Source organism: Poecile atricapillus, chromosome 1, assembly GCF_030490865.1.
Source record: "Poecile atricapillus isolate bPoeAtr1 chromosome 1, bPoeAtr1.hap1, whole genome shotgun sequence".
In the NCBI taxonomy this organism is placed as follows: Eukaryota; Metazoa; Chordata; class Aves; order Passeriformes; family Paridae; genus Poecile; species Poecile atricapillus.
In genome coordinates, this window is record NC_081249.1 from 136,517,391 (window position 1) to 136,536,135 (window position 18,745).

At 40.4% G+C, this 18,745-nt stretch overlaps 1 protein-coding gene across 2 annotated transcripts in view; it reads right to left on the reverse strand.

Annotated features, from left to right (window-relative positions):
* LRRC56 (leucine rich repeat containing 56) overlaps window positions 1-18,745 on the reverse strand; it is a 69,050-nt gene that overhangs the window by 9,700 nt on the left and 40,605 nt on the right. For both annotated transcript variants that reach the window (XM_058829043.1, XM_058829042.1), the window contains 3 exons: window positions 5,935-6,031; window positions 5,345-5,542; window positions 1,286-1,463 (listed from right to left, as the gene is read on the reverse strand). In XM_058829043.1, the coding sequence (XP_058685026.1) occupies window positions 1,286-1,463; window positions 5,345-5,542; window positions 5,935-6,031 (473 nt within the window). The remainder of the gene's footprint in view (window positions 1-1,285; window positions 1,464-5,344; window positions 5,543-5,934; window positions 6,032-18,745) is intronic.

The window sequence follows — 18,745 nt, forward strand, 5'->3', positions numbered from 1 at the left end:
GCCCTGATGAATAACATGCTTTTTAAAATGTTGAGCATCTACCAGCTCCAAAATGAAGCATCAGGTCTGTGATAATATGGACATTTACTTAAGAGTTGAGTGTTAGGGACCTTTACTATATCTTGGGCACAGCTGTTAATATGAATCCATGAAACACACACCATGTGAAAAACACTGAAATCAACACTGCTGCTGGAAAGAAAAAAAGTACTGGGATGTCTGAACCTGAATGGATGAACTTACTGGTTTAGAGCTTCCAGCAAGAATATAAGTCTGGTTAGACCAGGAAATGACATGAATTCATAATTTTGTGCTCTGCCCCTACTGCTTCTGTCAGCAAACTTTGTTAACTAGTTTTCTGAATCTCAGGTGATGTTGCCAAAGCACAATCACTGAGGGATCAGATTGTAATGGATTTTTTCCCTACCACGACTACTATTACAACTAATGATTTGGACCCATAGGGATTCAATAAATGACAAATGTATGTACTTATTCCAAAACAAACTAAATTTTTAATGGAGTATAGTTGGCAGGCAAACCACAACCTGGGGAGGGGGCTGGGAAGCCAATTGCATTGCCCACACTAATGGGAAGCAACATGAGCAGTTATAGGAAATACTTTGCAATATTTAATAGTATGTGGTAAAGTGCATGTAGCATGACACATAAAAGCATGGACATCTGAACTATTACCAAGGCTGCAGGCAAGGGGACAACGATTTACGTTCAACATTTGTTCTCTACTAATGAATGTAATGAACTTAATCATAGTAACAAAGAAAGTGGAACAGATTTCTTACAAGACCATGCAATCTTCCTTGGATGCTGCTACCAGTGAAGAGTGGTAACCAGATTGCCTTCCCTTTTATTAAACTGGAATGGGAAATCCTACTACATCCATGCTACATGGGATTGACTGTTACCATGGAAAGAGCTGTGAACAGCTGTTGTTGAAACATTCCTTTCCAAGCTTTGCTTCTTCCCATCATGCAGAACAAGCCCTAAGTACAGACTCCCAGTTACTGCTGCATTTGCTTGATGCTCTAGAAGTTGTCTGTATTTTTTGATCTTGATACCCAGCTTAGGACAACTTCCATTTAAATCTGCACTGTTATCTGCTGAATTCCAGCTTTCTTACTTACCAGGTGAAGAAGACAACATCCTTTGTCTGTCCCTTCACTATAAGTAAAGACCAGCTTTTAAGAGATCAGCTTGCTCTTCATCTTTCTTTTTTTACATATCATAACTTGAAAAATGAACCCCAACAAGGAACCTGTCATACCTAACTGTGAAATGTCTTTGACTAAACCACCTTCCTTGATGGATTTCTTGATGATTAGAGAATGCTCATGCATCTTCTTGGAAGGAAGGAGAGCAGTCTGACTTGCTGGTATTCTGTCCAAATACTTCAAGTGGGGAATGAGTTTTTTTACTTCTGCTCTGTAATTATAGTCTGGGTCCTGGAGAAATTGAGAAAGTGGTCAGTGTATTTAACAGTTTGTGGAATTCCAGTAGCACAGTACTGTTCAATTCGTATGACCGCCATATAATTTGAAATGCTTCTCACATAATTTCTACTTGAATTAATCATGAAAATGTCCTGAGGACTGCAAAGACATGTCCTTCAAAGGCTCCTTTGTTATTTACCCACTGATGACTTTGCCATTTGTCTTTGTTATATTATGTATAATGTACAAAAGCATAGAAGGCCACTGATGCCCACAGAAAGCTGGGGCACCCTCAGCATTCAGCCAATCTGTCTCCCTGCTTTTGCGATTCTCTGGTGTTTGCATCAATACTCAGGTGATAGAAAGACTTGAAAATATGTTAAGGGTGTTGCAACACCTGCTTACGGAGAAAGAAAGAGCACTTCCATGGATTGTGTTTTTAGTCACGCCACAAAAAAGACATATAAAACAAGAGTGCACCGATAGTGGCAGAATACAAATGGACAGCTACCCACCAATCAATTGCTTCACCCAGGGAAATCTTACGTTTTTCAGGGCATTGCATGAAATACTAGAAACCCCCACAAAGCCAAGTCTTCATTCAATACGGAGTGATGACAAACAGAAGTCTTTCTGTGGGGCCTGGCTGGCTGGATGCCCCCTCCCCCTGCACAATGCAGCACTGACATTGGCAGAAAGAACTCACTAAATAAAATGTGTTAGCTGTTGTTAAGAGGTGGACACTAATTTCTCAAACTAAGTCTTTAATCTTAATTTAGAAAATGAGCCAACCATTCTCAGCTACAGCCAATTCCCAGCCATGTCCTGTTGGAGAGAAGAATCATGTTACACTCATGTTGCATTACAGCAACAGAAGTTGCAGAATTTATCATCAAGTTGTTGCTCTTGGTTTAGATAACAAGGGAAGATGAGCTCATCTGAAAATCAAATTACAGGGAGCAAACAGGGCATCTGAAGAAAGAGCAGTAAATTTAGCTGGACCATTCTGTAGATTAAAAGTAAATAAATAGGAGAGCTTTTACAGACCTTTAGAAAGGGCCAGACTACAAGAAGGAGCTTGAGGTATTAGAGCTGGCCATCAGGGGCACACTAAAATAAGCCCACACCTACTCTTTTCTATACACCAAAAAAATGCAAACATCCACTGAAATCAAGAAAACAACGAAGTCCATGGAGGAGGTCTCAGCAGCCAAGGGCAGGCCCCACTTTGTAACAACCTGAGAGCAAATCATTTTCCCAGCACAGACACTGGGAGGGAGACTACAGGGAACTCAGTCTGCCTCTGCTACAACTCAGTGTAAAACACACCAATTGTGCTGACTCCCCAGGCAAATTCGCATCTGGGACCACCAACGACCAATGAAGCCCCTCCAGATACTCCTCTGTGGATAACTGGAACTCGGGCTGTAGATAAGATAAAGATGGCACTATTGTCCGGCTGTTATCACATACTTAGCGGGAGGTTAACAAAGCTGGGAAGAAGAATGTATCACTGATAATGGAAACAAAAAAATTTACAGGCCACACCACAGGGAAAGACTAATCAGCAGCTCTGCTAAAGTCAGTCCCCACTGGGTAAAAGGTATTCTGACAGGGGAAGATCTCGGTCATCAGCTCAAAAGAAAAGAAAGGCTAAGCATGTGGACTAATTAGCATTAGAGGCAAGAGATAATAACTTAACCAACAGCATAAGAGAACTGTGTAGCCAATGAGCATTAAATCCTGTTTGCTAAAATGTATAAAGAATGAAAAGTTTTGAATGACCCTGGGACCCTACCACCAAGAAGCCCCAGCTGAAGAAGGATCAACAGGGACGCCACTGGATCCATGGGTGACAACATTCTTTTCTCTCCTCTCTTTTCTATTTGTTTTTATTTCTCTACCTCACATTTACTGTTAAATAAAATCTGTATCACTGACTTTGGCATAAGGTTTGCACCATAATTCAGCAGAGGTGTCTCTCACTAATCAGATCTTAGCACCTACTTGCACAGGAGCAGAGACAGCCATTCTGCACGGAGCAGAGCAGGAGGGCACACCATCACATACTACTGCTCTTTGTACTTCCATTACGGGACAACATGCAGAGCATCCCAAGGACTGATTTCCTCACCTGAACAAGCCAAGGGAAATCTGACATTTCTCCATTAGAAGTACACTTAAGGACTGAAGATGCCAAACCCTCCAAAAATCCCACTTTCATTGAGCAGGAACAACAGGGAAGTTGAAGGAGACTTTCTGTGTTGTTAGGATACATTGCACCATTTCTATAGTAGGAAGCTATGATTGGAAGCGTTAGTAGCTGTATTTATCTCCATGGGAGTAGAAAGAGTAAGCAGGCATGCCTTGTCCATCACAAGTAGGCAGTGCTTCCTTACTGCAGGGATATGTTTTTCCTCTCATGATTGCATCTTCCATTAGGAGAAATGTTCCAGAATGGAGAAACTATTTTGGTTACAAGCAGTTACAATGTGGTCCTTCAAGGATATTTCCACCAGTTCAAACTAGAAAGGCAAGTATATAATATTGTCTTTTGAATTCCAGAGAGGAAAATTATGATAGCTAAAGAGCTACCGTCCATGGCCCCTTTTACTGAGCAATAAGATCAAGCCAACAATTACATCTGAAAAATGCTATTAACTCATATATTTAAGAAGTGCCAAGATTTATGTCTATTGCATGATGGAGTTTTAGTGTTAATACCTGTTTTCAAGACCAAACCCAGGAAGAATATCAAAACCAAACCTTTTAGGCAAATTAACAGCAGCATGACTTCTTTAAAATACACAGGAAAGCTATGGAATATGTTGCAGTGGGTTAACAGCATCAGCTCTGATTTTGGACATGCATTATCAGCTGTTTATGCTGCCACTGGGAATTGCACCATCCTTAGTGAGACGTGTGTTTTACATAACTCTGTGTGCCCACAGACCTTCCAAAAGACCTGGATGGCAATATGTTGGTGTTTTAATATCCCAACAATGCTTTTTTATGAAGCAGGAGAAAGTGAAAGAGAGTAATACAGCTCTAAGGCTGTTCATGTAGAATTAGATCTCCCTTGCTTTGCTTGTTGAGTGCCCTGAAACCCAAATCAGATCGTGTATTACTGTGCTCTCATCTTTGTGACACGGAGGCTCTTTCATGCCTTCAACAAAATACTTCAGCAGAAATTATTCTATCATTTTAGTACATAAGAGGCAAATCTCTGTGTTTTGTGTCTTCAGATTTTTCTGAAGGTCTTTTTGGTTATTTGATTTTAACCTTTCGGGGGAAAAGCTATCAAGCAGTTCCAACATTATAGCTTTTCCTAGTTACCTCAAGCATTCCTTTTTTGAGGAGCTCAACTTCTGAGCATGGTGGTGTTGGAGGACTTGCTTTTGGACTGGAGAGCCTCCAAAAGAAATGGAAACCCCTCAAAAACAGTTATCTCACCACAGACTCACAGAATGGTTGGGGCTGGAAATGACTTCTTAAGATCACCTAGTCCAGCCCCTCTGCTAAAGCAGGTTCACCCAGAGCAGATTGCATAGAATCGCATCCAGATGGGTTTTGAGTATCTCCAGGGGAAGAGACTCCACAGCCTCTCTGGAATACCTGTTCCAGTGCTCATACTCCAAGAGAAGAAGTTTTTCCTCATATTGCTGGGAAACAGGCCTGAGTCTTTACTAGCAGCCTTGTAGTTTGCCTGTGGTCATCTTGGAGACCATACTGATGAGACCACAAAATCAACAGAAATGAAAGGTGGGAAATGCATCCCTTGCCATCATTTAGAATGATGCAACAGGAAGATGCAGAAATGTTTCTCATTTCCAACTCACAGTTAAATACCACTGACAAAAAATTAACACAGTATGTGCAAACCAAGTCCTCACCTCTGCAGATTCTGCATTTGGCTTCAGGCAAATAAGGTTGCCCTCCACTGTCAGGTGGCTTAACTTGCAACAAAGTCGCAGGTACTGCACCTGGTTGATGTCCTCAATATTGTTCCCTTCCAGGTCCAAAACCTCAAGGTGGTCCAGCCAGGTCAGCTGGCTCAGGTCAGAGATATTGTTATAAGCAATGTAGAGTTCCTCAGCAGAAGTAAACAGAATAGACATGTAAACCATGGGCTTGCACAAGTAACACCAAAGCTTTGCAAAATGTTTTCTAATACTTGAAATACTAAATGGATGAAACTAACAAGGAAGTGAACATTTTATAAAGTGTGGCTGTTGCAGCCTTAAATAACAAGTGCTAATTTAGCCATATACTGCTTTAGGCATACTCAGGATCAGACCTGAATGTTACACCTCATTTTAAAAAGCTATATTGTAGCATCTTTTAAACTAACACATGCAATTCAAGGCATCAAACCAAAGCCAGTCAGAAAAGGAAAGGGTGAGGAGAATGAAGACTAAAAGTAAAGAAAATCAACTGAAGACAGTTCTGAGATTGTCTTTTGTCAGGACACATCTATACTTACTTTTAGAGAGCTGCAGGAAGAGATCCCATCTAAATCTGAGAGCCCACACCGAGCCATCCACAGGACACGGAGATGGCACAATGAGGTTCCAAGATCCCTTACAAAAAACAATTCAAGCTCTATTTGAATGAGTGAAAAAAATCAAGACTTGCTTACTAGGCCACTGAGACTTCTTTCAAATCTCACATTGTTCACAAGAAATTCCATTAAAAACGTTCACCCTCGAAAGCGAGGAATAAAATTATACCACTCTTTACTTATCCCACTGCCATCTGTGTTCTGGTATGACAAGATGTCACCCCAGTTCAGTTTGATTAAGATTATTCCAAGAGCTACATCATGGTAATTCTGCCATAAATCACAGGCAATTGCTAAGAATTAAGTGGGGTTTTCTTATGCTGGCATCATTAGCTGTACTCATATAACCCAAATTAACATATCTGAGCTGACTGCACGGTCAGTCTCACTCTGTCCCTCTTACAGAGTTACCTCTGTTCTGATTTTGCAGTTGAAAGAAATAACACTTTTGCCAAATAACATTTTTTGAATCAGCAGAAAATTATAATCCTTTCCATCCTATTATTCCACCCTTTGAGTGTAGCAAAATATCCATAAGGGATCATTTATATGAACTTTAAACTTTCTGGTCATAACCCAGAAAATCACACACTGACCTGCTTGAGTCCATGCTTATGTAATGTTTCACTGACATTACAGTGCTGCACAATACAGAGATAACACAAAAAGGGTGGCAAATCAAACTGGGGGCTTAATCATCTGCCATCGCTGGTAACATTATATTGCATAAAGCCCCTAGTCTACCATAAACAAAATACAACACTTTATCAAATCCCAAACCAACCAAAAACTCAGAATTCTCGACTGTAGCCATGATATCAGAGTATCTGAATAATAAAGAACAAAACAGTGGGTAACTAAATTCAAAGACAGAGGAGGTGGAGACTAGCATGGAGTTCACAGAAACACAGTAATGACTGAATTGGAAGGAAGGTCATGTTGTCCAACATCCATACTCAAGCCAGGCCAGTTTCTCAGGACCACATAAGAAGCTAAAATAGTTCTCAGAATTTTGGATTAGCTATCTCTTACAATATTTATTCTTATAATACAGAGAACTGTAAGTTTTCTACAGGAAATTGTGGAAGATAGAAGTCATGGGGGCCCTTGTAATCTTGAAATATCAAATTAGCAGTTATTGTACTCATGTCTTCTCTTTGTGGATGACAGGGAACAAGACCAGCTTTGCATTGCCTTCGGAGAGCCTCATGCAGCTTTGATACAGCTTTGCAGCACACCCCTGTAGTCAAGCTGCCTGCTTCAGGGATACTGGGCATCCAGCCAGTCCCAGAGGTCAGGAAGGACTGCTTTTATGAGTGGGGATAGACATATTCTTATCTGTATTTTTAGTTGTTTCTCTACCATCTGAATACTTGGGAAGAACCTTGTCAGGAGAAAGGAGTCTGTGTATGCCTGAATAAAGGATGAGTGCAAGGAAAAATATTCCCAGGTGCCTCTCTTCTGTGATGGACCAAATACAGGGTTGAATGGAAGTTTCTAGGTGAAGCTGGGGGTTTTCACCCCTCTGCCTCCTAGGGATTGGTATGTCCATGGGAATCATTCACACCTATCTGATTTCATCCATCCTCTACCACTGCAGGGGCTGCAGGCATTGGGTGTCTCTAATTACCCTTTCCCTGGATGCTGCCCATTTAAATAAGCTCACAACAGACACACCACACAATGTGTTTATGTAAGACTTGATAGCGTTTGAGGTACAAACAGTGCATCTGACTCAATGGCCAGAACTAAACATTAAAAAAAAAATCTCAGTCTCATTGAACATCTCTTCCCATCTAAGGGTAGTCTTCCCTTGAGGAGAAAACCCTCAACTGATATGAACCACAAGAGCTGCAGTGAATTTTGTGCACCCAGGAATCTTGCCTCCAGTAACACTAGAACAAAGAAAGCCGAATTCATATCACCACATCCCTGGCCTTGCACAAGATCGTCCATGGTCTATTTACATTGTGTATATTTTCTAAATAAAACAAAAACTGGTTCTAAGGCTTCCTTAAGGAACAGATTCCCTCCAAATTAATATTTACAGAAAATTTATTATTAGATTTGCAAGCTACATGCCTATAATAAGAAAGAAATTAAATTAGATTACAAAAGCAGAACCTACCATCAAGCAAGGCCAACACACCCATAAACACAAATATGGCATTAGGAATAATGTGAAGAGATTGCACTGCTCATTTCATGACCCTCCTCAAGCACTGATGAGATTTTAAAATTTTGGGCTAATTTTGGTGCAGAATTTTCTCTTCTGTAAACCACTGAACAGAGATAAAGGGAAGTAGTCACTCTCATTTTTGTGTCATTGAAACAATGTTTCTGATAGAAGCTCTGTTTATTAGGCCAGCAAAACTGAAGACAATCCTAACCTGATTACATATGGTAGAGTAAGATACGGTGAATGGACTTTATTTCCATTTTAAATTTGTCTTGAATTTTTAACTGAAGGTCTTTTGCCACAGAAGATGGCAGTAATATGCTTGTTCCTAATGTCTCTATCAATATGAAGAATGCTGAAGCAAAGCAGAGGATTAATTCCCAAGCAATTCTTACATAGGGCCCCAAGAACAAACAGTTATTCCCTCTAGTCCTTGATCGCTCCATGCATTTGTGGAAGCTGCTTCCTGCTCATACTCTAAGACTTTCAGAATTAAATCCTATTTCTCTTTTTCTGTCGCAGTTCCAGAGCTGACTGTGGTTAAACCCAGTGCACACAGACAGGGTCAGTCCATACTCACACTATGTGCTAGCTCATGCACAGCACACATTCACTAGGAATTATTAGCTCACAAGTCCTCAAAGCATTCTCCTGCTGTGCACACCATCAGAAGAGGACCCTAACTGAAATTACTTCTAAAGCCTACTTACCTTACTCTTCACAATTTGTGCTACTAAATTTAGTCTTAAATCCATTTCAGTTTCATTTATGGGTTGCAGCTCTGACTCTCCTACAGCTAACTGGCACCAGTCAGGAGTAGCACTTTCAAGGTTAACGCTAATCAAAGTTGATGAGGCTTTGTATTCCAGACAAAGGAATTATGTTGTGCATCCCATGTCTTGGGTACTTGCAGAAGGCAGAACCACTGCATGTTTGCAATGCAACCCAGTGTTTGATAAAAGGGTCTTGTTATTAAAAAAATGCTTAAACAGACACTTCAGAATATGAAAAAAAAAAAATAAAAAAATACAGATATTAATGGCAATGGTTTCTTACAAGGCTGAAGTTGGCTGTCCCAAAGCTCATCTTTAACTCAAGAAGAAAAATACTAAGAAAGGATGAACTTTGTTGCACTGTTTGGCACGACTTGGCTTAATTTTTCTCTCTTGTTTCTGGGAAGAGACTTAGCAGCCCAAGAAGGGCACTCCAGCTCTTATGCAGAGCAAATGACTGCCACCTCTCCTTCCCTGCTAAGGTAGAGGCAGTGAGAAGAGGCAAAAGGACTTTCTCCCCTTTGGGCCCTACTGTAGAACCAAATTCCTCTTGCTGACACTGGGGTCATGCTAGCTGCTAGAGGAGCCTAAAATTCTGGATCATGCAGTCACATTTTGGCCCTGCAGATCTTTACTCCTGCATCTGTAATGAGTCATCCCCAGTCAGAGATGTTATCACAGCAAAGTACATCTGCAAACATTTTATTCAGTAACTAACAAACTAATCTTTTGGAAGCTGCATGACTCATGCTGCAGCATCAGAGAAAATTCCCTTGTTAATTACTGTAGAGATAATTGCCCTTGAGAGTATGGATGCTGTAAGGTGAAACAGCCATGTAGCTTAAAGCAAGCTGCTTCTCACAACTGCACGCACCTGCATTTCTCAAAATTCTTCTGAAATATTTTGGCTGGTGAGATGAGAACTTAAGAGCTTGCAAGAGATGGGAGTGTCTCCTCTGGGAACAGCTCTAAAGCATCTGGCACATCCACCTTGGAGGGGGTGAGAGCAAAATGAGGAGTTGTTTGAGCACACATGACCACCACGGGCGTGCAAGTGTACACACAGGCATGTTTTCATTTATGGTAAGTGCAGAGGGTGAGATCAGCCCAAACTGAGGAGATACATCTATTGACCTTTATTGAAATGGAATTAATGGGAATCTGCACTCTGATAATGATTTACTAGGGTAGACTATTTTAATGTAATAATAAATTCTTAATAGCAATTTATCAGGCTAGTAAGAGAAAATCCACTGTAATTATACATGCAGTGTAACAGAACACTCCCACCCAAATAATCATTGACCAAGGCTGTAATTAATGAGACACATAAGAGATGAGGATTCTCCTGTACTGGGCATGATCATACAGAAAATTACAGCACCTATTCCAAAAACAGAAAGTAGGATTGAAAAGTTTGATGGCTGAAAGTAAAAAGATGAGACACTGGTCTCAAGGCTGGTGGCAGTTGGTCATATGATCCAGCACAGGAGTGCTCAGTGATGTGCAAACAGCAAAGACTTTATAGAAGGAAAGAGAAGACACTGTAGAGGAAACACAGCTCTCATTAATACAATGAATAATGCCAATCCAGTGGAAAAGTGACCTGTCCCAAGTGACGTGGAAGCTGGGAACTTTACAGGAAAGGCAAAGAATTAATAACCAAAGCCATTATATATCTTCCTCACCCCTGCTATACTTCATTCAAGACAGGTTTGAGGTAGAGAGATGGAGCATGGGGTGGGGATATGTATATCATAACGTTTGATTGTGATAAACAAGAGGATTACAGCCCCTGAAGCTGCCAAACCAGAGTCCTCCTGAGTAATTACTCCACATGGACTCCTACACACACGCTTGCCTGCAAAACACACACTGAATATCAGATCATGTTTTCAGTATCCCAAAGTGCCAAGAAATCAATATAGACTTCCCTAGTTTCACTTTTAACCCAAAAATTTGCATTTATAATTGATTTTGAGAAAATAATATTAATAAACCGAAGGCTTTGAAGCCTGAGTTCCAACTATCTCAAAATAACTGCAGCAGGGATGGGAACTCATCAAACAGCCCAGTGCTTCTGTGAGGGTCTTGGCAACACCCTCCCCACTTGTGCACAACCATTTAGTATTTTTTCCCATGAAATCTGATGCTCCCATCTTGTCATCACTCCCCAAGGCTGGGGAGAGAGCAGAGGGGCAATGAACAGTTTGGCTCACAGCGCCTAATAACAAGTTTGAGAAATAATGTGTTCTTCCATTAATCTAACATCCTTGTTCTTCAGGGACTGATTCGATCCTGCCAAATTTTTACTGGATGAATATCAGACCTAGAGAGCCAAATTCTACTCTCGGTTTCATGACAATAAATCCTGAATAGCTCCACTGAGCTCAAGCTACCCAGTAAACACAACAGCAAAACCCTGAACACATTTGTCAGTTTGAACCCCATCGTTTCTTCTTGAAGTCGGTTTTGAATCATTTACCTAGAAATAAAGCACTAAATCCACAGAACTTGCAAGCATTATCTCAAAGCACACCTGCATCTGTTGAATAAATCTTCAGAAAAAATACATTTAAAATAGTCATTGATGCAGATTTTATTTATTTTAAAGATCACTCTGAAAATGAATGCACTGGTAAATAGAGAAATTCAGACTGTAAGAGAGTGACCAAACTACAGTCTTACAAAATAAAGAAATAAAAGAATCCCATCTCTGATCCACAGAAATCAAGTGAATATCAAGCTGTACTGTGACAACATCAATATGGTTGGTGTCGGCACACAATGGTTTGGTTGTACAGATAATTCTGACATCTGAAACAAAAACTTTTAAAGCCTGAATGTTATTTAAATCAGTAACATATGCTCTAATAGGAAGCTTACATAAAAGTTTCATTGTGTTCTCAAATAGCTATATTCAAAATTGTAAAACTGATTGTATGCATGTGTTCCTTGTACTTGATCAAATCCACTACACAGCCCCCAACTCTGCAAGCAGTGCTGAGGCCGTGTCCTTATTGTCCCTGCAGTGTCCTTTTACAGCTGAACAAATATGTGAATGGGATGACCTGCCTTGCTTTGCAGCATTGCAGTCCTTGTAGGTTTTGTATTCACTCTTCAAAATTCAAGTAGCAATATGCTGAGAACTGCTGGTTTGGTTCTCCTCTGTCTCACATCACAGATTGCCTTTAGCATCTTATGCTTTCTTATGCCAGAGTGAACCATGGCCCAAGGTGCAAGATAATGAGGATCATGTCTCATCTGCTGCTGCCAGAAGGCCACTTTTAAGCTGATATACCATGGAAATGAAGCACCTAATAATCTGGTCTCATTCTGCCTTCTGAACTGTGCAACTTTTCAAGAGAAAGAGTTCCTAATCCTGTTGAGACATGTTGTTGGAGACTTCAAAAACTAAGCAAAAAGTGAGTTCGCTAGGCAATTCTTAAATACATCAGAGGAAGGCTAGCTTGTCTTAGGCTGAACAGAAAGCATGCATTTACCAAATGTCTCCTTAAATAAAAATTGTGCCTATGAAATTCTGTTTTCATAACTCCCTTTTACATGCAAATGAAGAACTTCTGTGTGAACAAAAAGTTATTGTTGCCAAAGGTCTTTGCAGTAGCATGTCTCTGTTGTCCCAAATTTTTGAGGCAACCTTACTATGAATAAGAAGTTGCTTTCAAAATGGTCTGCAGAGCTAATGCCCCTGGTAATATTTCTCCCAACAAACAAATCTCACTATTTCATTCTAGGGTTGTGGGGTTGTTTTTTATTTTGTTTGTTGGTTGCTTGTGTGTTAAATTCCAAGTTTGGAAAGGGGTAAAGATCTCGTATATTGCTTTTTTTAGCTGTGGATCTCTGCTGTACACTTCATTGACAACGAAATAGGTGTCTGGGAGAAAATGCAACTGCCTAGTGCTGCACCAGGGGTAAATAGATCAGGGAGAACATTCAAGGTATCACACTTCATCCAGCCTGTGACTCTGTCTTTTCATCTTTGTTATGTCAAAGGCCGAGACACCTGCTACAACTTTTGTGGGCCTACTAAGGCAAATTACAATTATCAAGGAGCCATGTGCTTTTGGCCAGCATTGTCACTAAAGCAAAAGCCTGAAATCAAGGACAGGAGACTACCTGGCTTCAGCAGCCAAAAATAACATCCAAGGCAGTTTTCCAGGACAGAAGCCAGGGACCACTCTGGTGGTCCTGATAAGAGTACTTGAGCTCTGCCATGGACACATCTGTAGCCATGCTTTGACCAGAGATACTGCATAAAAACCCTTGTTGCACTAACACCACTGCCCACCGCCCCCTGCCTCCCCCTCCAGCACTGGCAGGCAAGGATAGCATCTGGATACAGGAGATGACAACAGATGAAAAAACCCACACCCAGTGAGATACATCTCTGGGCCATTCCTGATTTATAGCTGTTTTACTCATCATGGTTGCTTCTCATTGAAACCACTGTAGCAACTGCAATATTACATCAAGTGCTCTATTACTTGCAAGAACTTTATTTTCCATGTCAGATTTAAACAAAAAGTGCTTTCTGAGATGAACAGGAGAGAGATATTTGTAAGTGGGAGTACTGATATGTTCACTTCTGTAACCCATCATACTTGTGCCTAAGGTAACCGAGATGCTTACTTCTGTTAAAGTTAATACACATGAAACGTAGCTTTAATTTCAAGTGCTCTCATTTTTAGTTGTTGTCAAAAAAACCCCCTAAACCAGAATAATGGGCTTGATCAATGCTGATGGAGTCAGGAACAGCAATTCCTTAACACACAAATATATAACATGTGTGGGAAGGATAACTTAATTTTGTGTTAATTTCCTTTTGATCATTAAAACTGCTTGTCAGATTAGTTACTGCTATAGCATTCTCACAATGAAAGAACAGTTGCTTTAACTCTGCTCCCACAATCTCAAAGGAGCAGAGATTGCCAAAGTGTGGTCCTGTCAAACAAGACTTGCCCTTGACTACATTTTTTCCATCCTGCTTTAGCTCCCACCCTTGGCATAAAGCTGCACCCCAGAGAAACTGTAGAAACCCAACACACCGTGGCTGCATCCCACTGGGTGCACTACATCTTCCACAAGACCAAACGGCTTTTCAAATAGGAAAAAGTTGAGGCACACAGTAAATAAAACTCTCACACCCACAGATCCATTGCCCCTCAGTTTAACCCCATAGCTACTGAGAGTTCCTATAGCTTTGGCAATTGTTCATTCTCACTGTTGAAAGCTTACATATAAAAAAATAAAGGATAACGAAACTGTGGTTACAGAATGAGTTACTTACATTGAAGAATTGAATCCCACAGTGCTTTGAAATTTCCTGCATAAATAACTTTTCAGTCTCCCACATGTTGTGTGCCTGTTTCACAGTATGTTCCAGGTCTGAGCTTTGGCAGAGTAAGACAGATATACTCCAACTTTGCTTTAATATAGATCTCATCCTTCAAAACCAACACTTAAAACTTCTAATGCTTCAGGGTAAGCAGAAGGAATATTCTGTAAAAGATCCAAATCATCTGACAGATTCAGTGGTGTTAAGACACATACCACCAAAAGAAGAAGAAAAAAAAAAAAGTCCCCTGAATCATCTTTTTTCTCTGTATCAGAAAAACTGGAACTCTAGATTAACTGACCACACACAACTACAGAATTGGATCAGCTTGGTGTAGCTATTCAATTTTTATCATGTAAATGGCTATAGAGTTTTCACAGTAAAAAAAGTACTTGAAATATTGCAGAAGTGGTTGATATGAAAACCTAGAGAGAGAATGTAGTTGAAAGTGATTCAGTCTGAATATACAATGGTGGAAATGCAGGTTCTTGAGATTCTTTAGATCAGGCAAATTTTTATGACACTAATGATTTCCTTCTGAGGCTGATGGCCATTTCTTCTTCTTAACTTTTCTTTTTTTTATCTCTGTATACATCTAATAAGAAAGCAAAAAATAAATAAGTTTGCAAGAAAAAGATACAGGTACAACTTGGATCTGCGAATGGTAGGTGATTTCCTCCAAATTTCTTTCCTCTCTCAGCCTCTAATGTTCACTACAGATCTGGCATGGCAGACTTGTCTCTGCATGTCCCAAATCAAGACTTCTTCCTTAAACAATAGCTTCAAGTGTGATGTTCTCCGTTTGTACTGGCCTCCAGATGTTCTTTTACAACAAGCAAACAGGATGCAGAAGAGAAGCTTGGGGGATCTCAAAGCCCATCACAGGATTACCAAGACACACAGGACCTTATAGTTTTCCATACTACAAGGCAGAACCTCAGCATTTCCTTCACAGCACACCAGTAGACATCCCAAATCTACTGCAGGTGTGCTAATTGAATGTAGATCATCTTGACCTTGCTTTTGAGGCAACTATAGTTGCAACAGTAAGCAGAGTTAACCAAATCTCTCTGAATTCTTGCCTATGGTGAGAAGCAACGGTTCGAAGTAGAGTGGTAGGATTGTGAGGTTGATGGAGTTCAAACCAGGAGATACCACAAATGGTCTTTCAAAAACAAAGTCTTTCACGAAACTTCTGCTACCAAAAGTGTAGGTGGTAGGTTTCATTATCAGGCCTTTGTGTTCAGGTTCTTATCCCCACAAGAAGAACACATAGTGCAGCATATGGCAAAGGGTGAAGAATATGCATGCATACACTTGCTGACAAAATCACAGCTTCACATCCTAAAACACAAAGGTATTTCAGGATTTATTTCTTCCAGCTATTGATCTAGCTGTTGTTGCATCTGAGAGATCTCATGCAGCCTTTAAAGATCTCATGATGGAAGGATAAAATTTCACCACACAACAAATGAGAAACACAGCTAGAGAAAAGGAAGTATGCATGTATTTTAGGGGAAAAATAGTAACAGGCCCTTGGTGTACAGCAAATTTCTGCAGAAAATAAGAACAACTAAATCAACTTCTGTATGGAGAATATTCTATAGAAATTATTGCAACTGATTGTACACTGAAACTATTTATTAATTTTTATTCCTCTCACTTGGCAGTTACAACTGACAAATACAACCATTAGCATAATTTCCCCTCCAACCTGATTCCTTCCCTTTTTTAAAATCAGCATTTACCTTGCATTCCAAGAATGTATTTTCCCACTGAACATAATTATTTTCCATAAAAAAAAATAAAATAAAATCAATCAAGCTGTGGAGAAGCAATTCCCTTGTAGAAGAGAATCAAAACAACCTACAAACCCATTAAACTAATGCTGATTATTTTCTTATTTCCATGAAGACAATCTTTTCATAGCTGGATACCACTCAGAAAGGAGGCACGCAGCTTGAGCTGTTTTTGTGTTATTGTGCCACAATTAAATTCCTCTAAGGATCCAAACATCTGTGACTCTGCTGTGGGAAACCCAGGGCTGAACCAGTAAGGAAACCCCGTCTGTGTGAGTGTGGGGTGTGCAGGGAGCCAAGAGGGACACCCATGGGGTCACTGGAGTCACGCACTGTGAAGGGACTTTAGTCCCAGCAGCAAAAATCTTGGGTGGTGTGTTTCTGCCAGATTGGCTCCTGGATGGTCAGATAGGAAAGCTTCCTTCACAGTTCCACTGGCAGCGGGCTAATTGCTGTTGTTCCCCAAGCCTGTTCTTTGGTGTTTCTCACACCATCATTATAACCATTTTTTTCTCATCACTGGCTAAAATGAATATCTAGGTGTAAATTTTCCTAAGTGAACCCTGACACTGACAGCTGAAACAGAGCAGCTGCAAACTGCCTAATAGGCAGGCACGTAAGTACTTATTTGCTGGCAGAAATCCACTAGTTGTTACTGACATTTTTATTTATCATATCCATCCAGAGCATATAAGTAAGATCATGATACCATTAGGAAAAGCCTTATACACAACTCATTCAAAAGACTGTGTCTGCCCAGGATAAAATAAGCAGCTGAGATGGAAAATACAGCATATTTATACACCTACCCAGGATGCTGTAGAAAAAATAGCTAACCCAGAAGCTGAGTTGTATTTTTTTGAAGACCTGGTTCAGCTGGACAGGTGCAAGGCATGAGAAAACATCCTGAAAGGAAAGGCTACTTTTTACCAAATAACTAAAAGTGGAGTGCCTATTCAAATAGTGGGCAGAGAAGGAGCACAAATTTTTAATGGGCTTGTCTTACCTTGCAGGAGTTTACTGGCACCCTTCCTGCACACATTAGCTATTACTTACTTACTTTGCTTTTTCACTAGCCATGTTCATGATGCAAAAAGTGTTGCTGTGGTCTATGATGATCCTCTGGTGGATTTTGTCCTGCATTGTATGGCAGTCACAAAATAGAAACATGACAGTGGTGTCCTGGGGAAAGAAACCTGCTGCCATGGAACTGCTCAGATGACAAAGGGAACAGATCCTCTCTGCTCTATGAGGAGAGAGAGATGCACTGCAGCCTCCTCACCAATCCTGCCACGGCCAGGAGACTTAAAGCTGGAGCTGCAGGGGCGGGCCCTGCCTTATCATCCACTTGCTTGCAGGTACACCCTGTACCTGACAGTTTGAAATAGAAGGCAGGGGAGTTTCAGTGGGGGGAAGGCTTTAGAAAATGGGGTGCTGATGGTGAGAACCATGGAAAGGCACTGCAAGGCCACAAACTTGTTTTGATGTCCTCTGTGTTTGTTGCAGAATGGAGCCTGAGCTCCATCTGTGCATTTGTACAGAAAAAGTTCAGCTTCCCTTGCTAAGGAATCAGCCTGTCAGATTCCCTGAGATCTAAGGTCACAAAGACACTTATATTTTCTACTTTGGGCACCTGACCTGATGAAATCAAACCAGAGGTCTACGCAGGACAGGTAAGTGGTCAAAACAATGAGATTTCCATAGGGCCAAAGGCAGACAGGCTGATTATGCTTTACTGAAAATAATCCACTCAACTAAAAGAAGCTGTATTTCTGTCCCAAAATCATTACTTTTTACCAATAATATGAATATCCCTAAAACCATCAATGCTAAATAAAACTTGAGGTCACAGCAATTTTGCCCAGGTCTGTAATACTCCCAGGGAACAGCAGGCATAAATACAGAGGAGACTCATTAATAGAGATTAAGATTCAATTTAAATGCTTTCCTGGCTCCTGGAAAGCACTCAAAGTCCTCACAGAACATGTTCTTAAGATAGACTTTATAGCAATTTTAACTGCTGAAGGACTTTCAGTCCAGCTACACAAAAGAATTAACAGGAACACTTCCTACAGAAACTAGCTTGCATTTGAAATTAAATGCTTTCCCATCCTGAAATGTGAATATGAAAGTAAACAGTAACACTCTGGGTGCTGAAATAAGGGCATGAAGGGATTCACCCCAACCAAATCAGAGCAGAGGTTCTCTGACTACATGTGTAAGAACAACCTAGAGCAAGAGCACCCTGATTCCTCGCTAAACACAGTAAGAAACTGCTGTAACACAAATATATCAAACATTTGCACCTGTAATGCAAACTGAACTGATTTTAGAAAACATTTGGGGATTTTAAATATCATAACAGCAATGCTGATCCTTGTTGCACAAAACCCATTGCTTTTACATGTGACACCTATGCATATGTTACTATACATCAAATATGGTAATCCAGTAAGTGCAAAAGATTGGAAATGACAAGCAGAAGAAAAAGGAGGGGAAAAAAGTGTAGGGGGAAAAAGAAAAAAGTGACAGGAAGGGAATAAGTAAAAATGACAAAGAAAAAAAGCAAATTTAGCAGAATGATACCCCCAGTTCTTCCTTTTTGAGGGAAAACTATCCAGAAAAT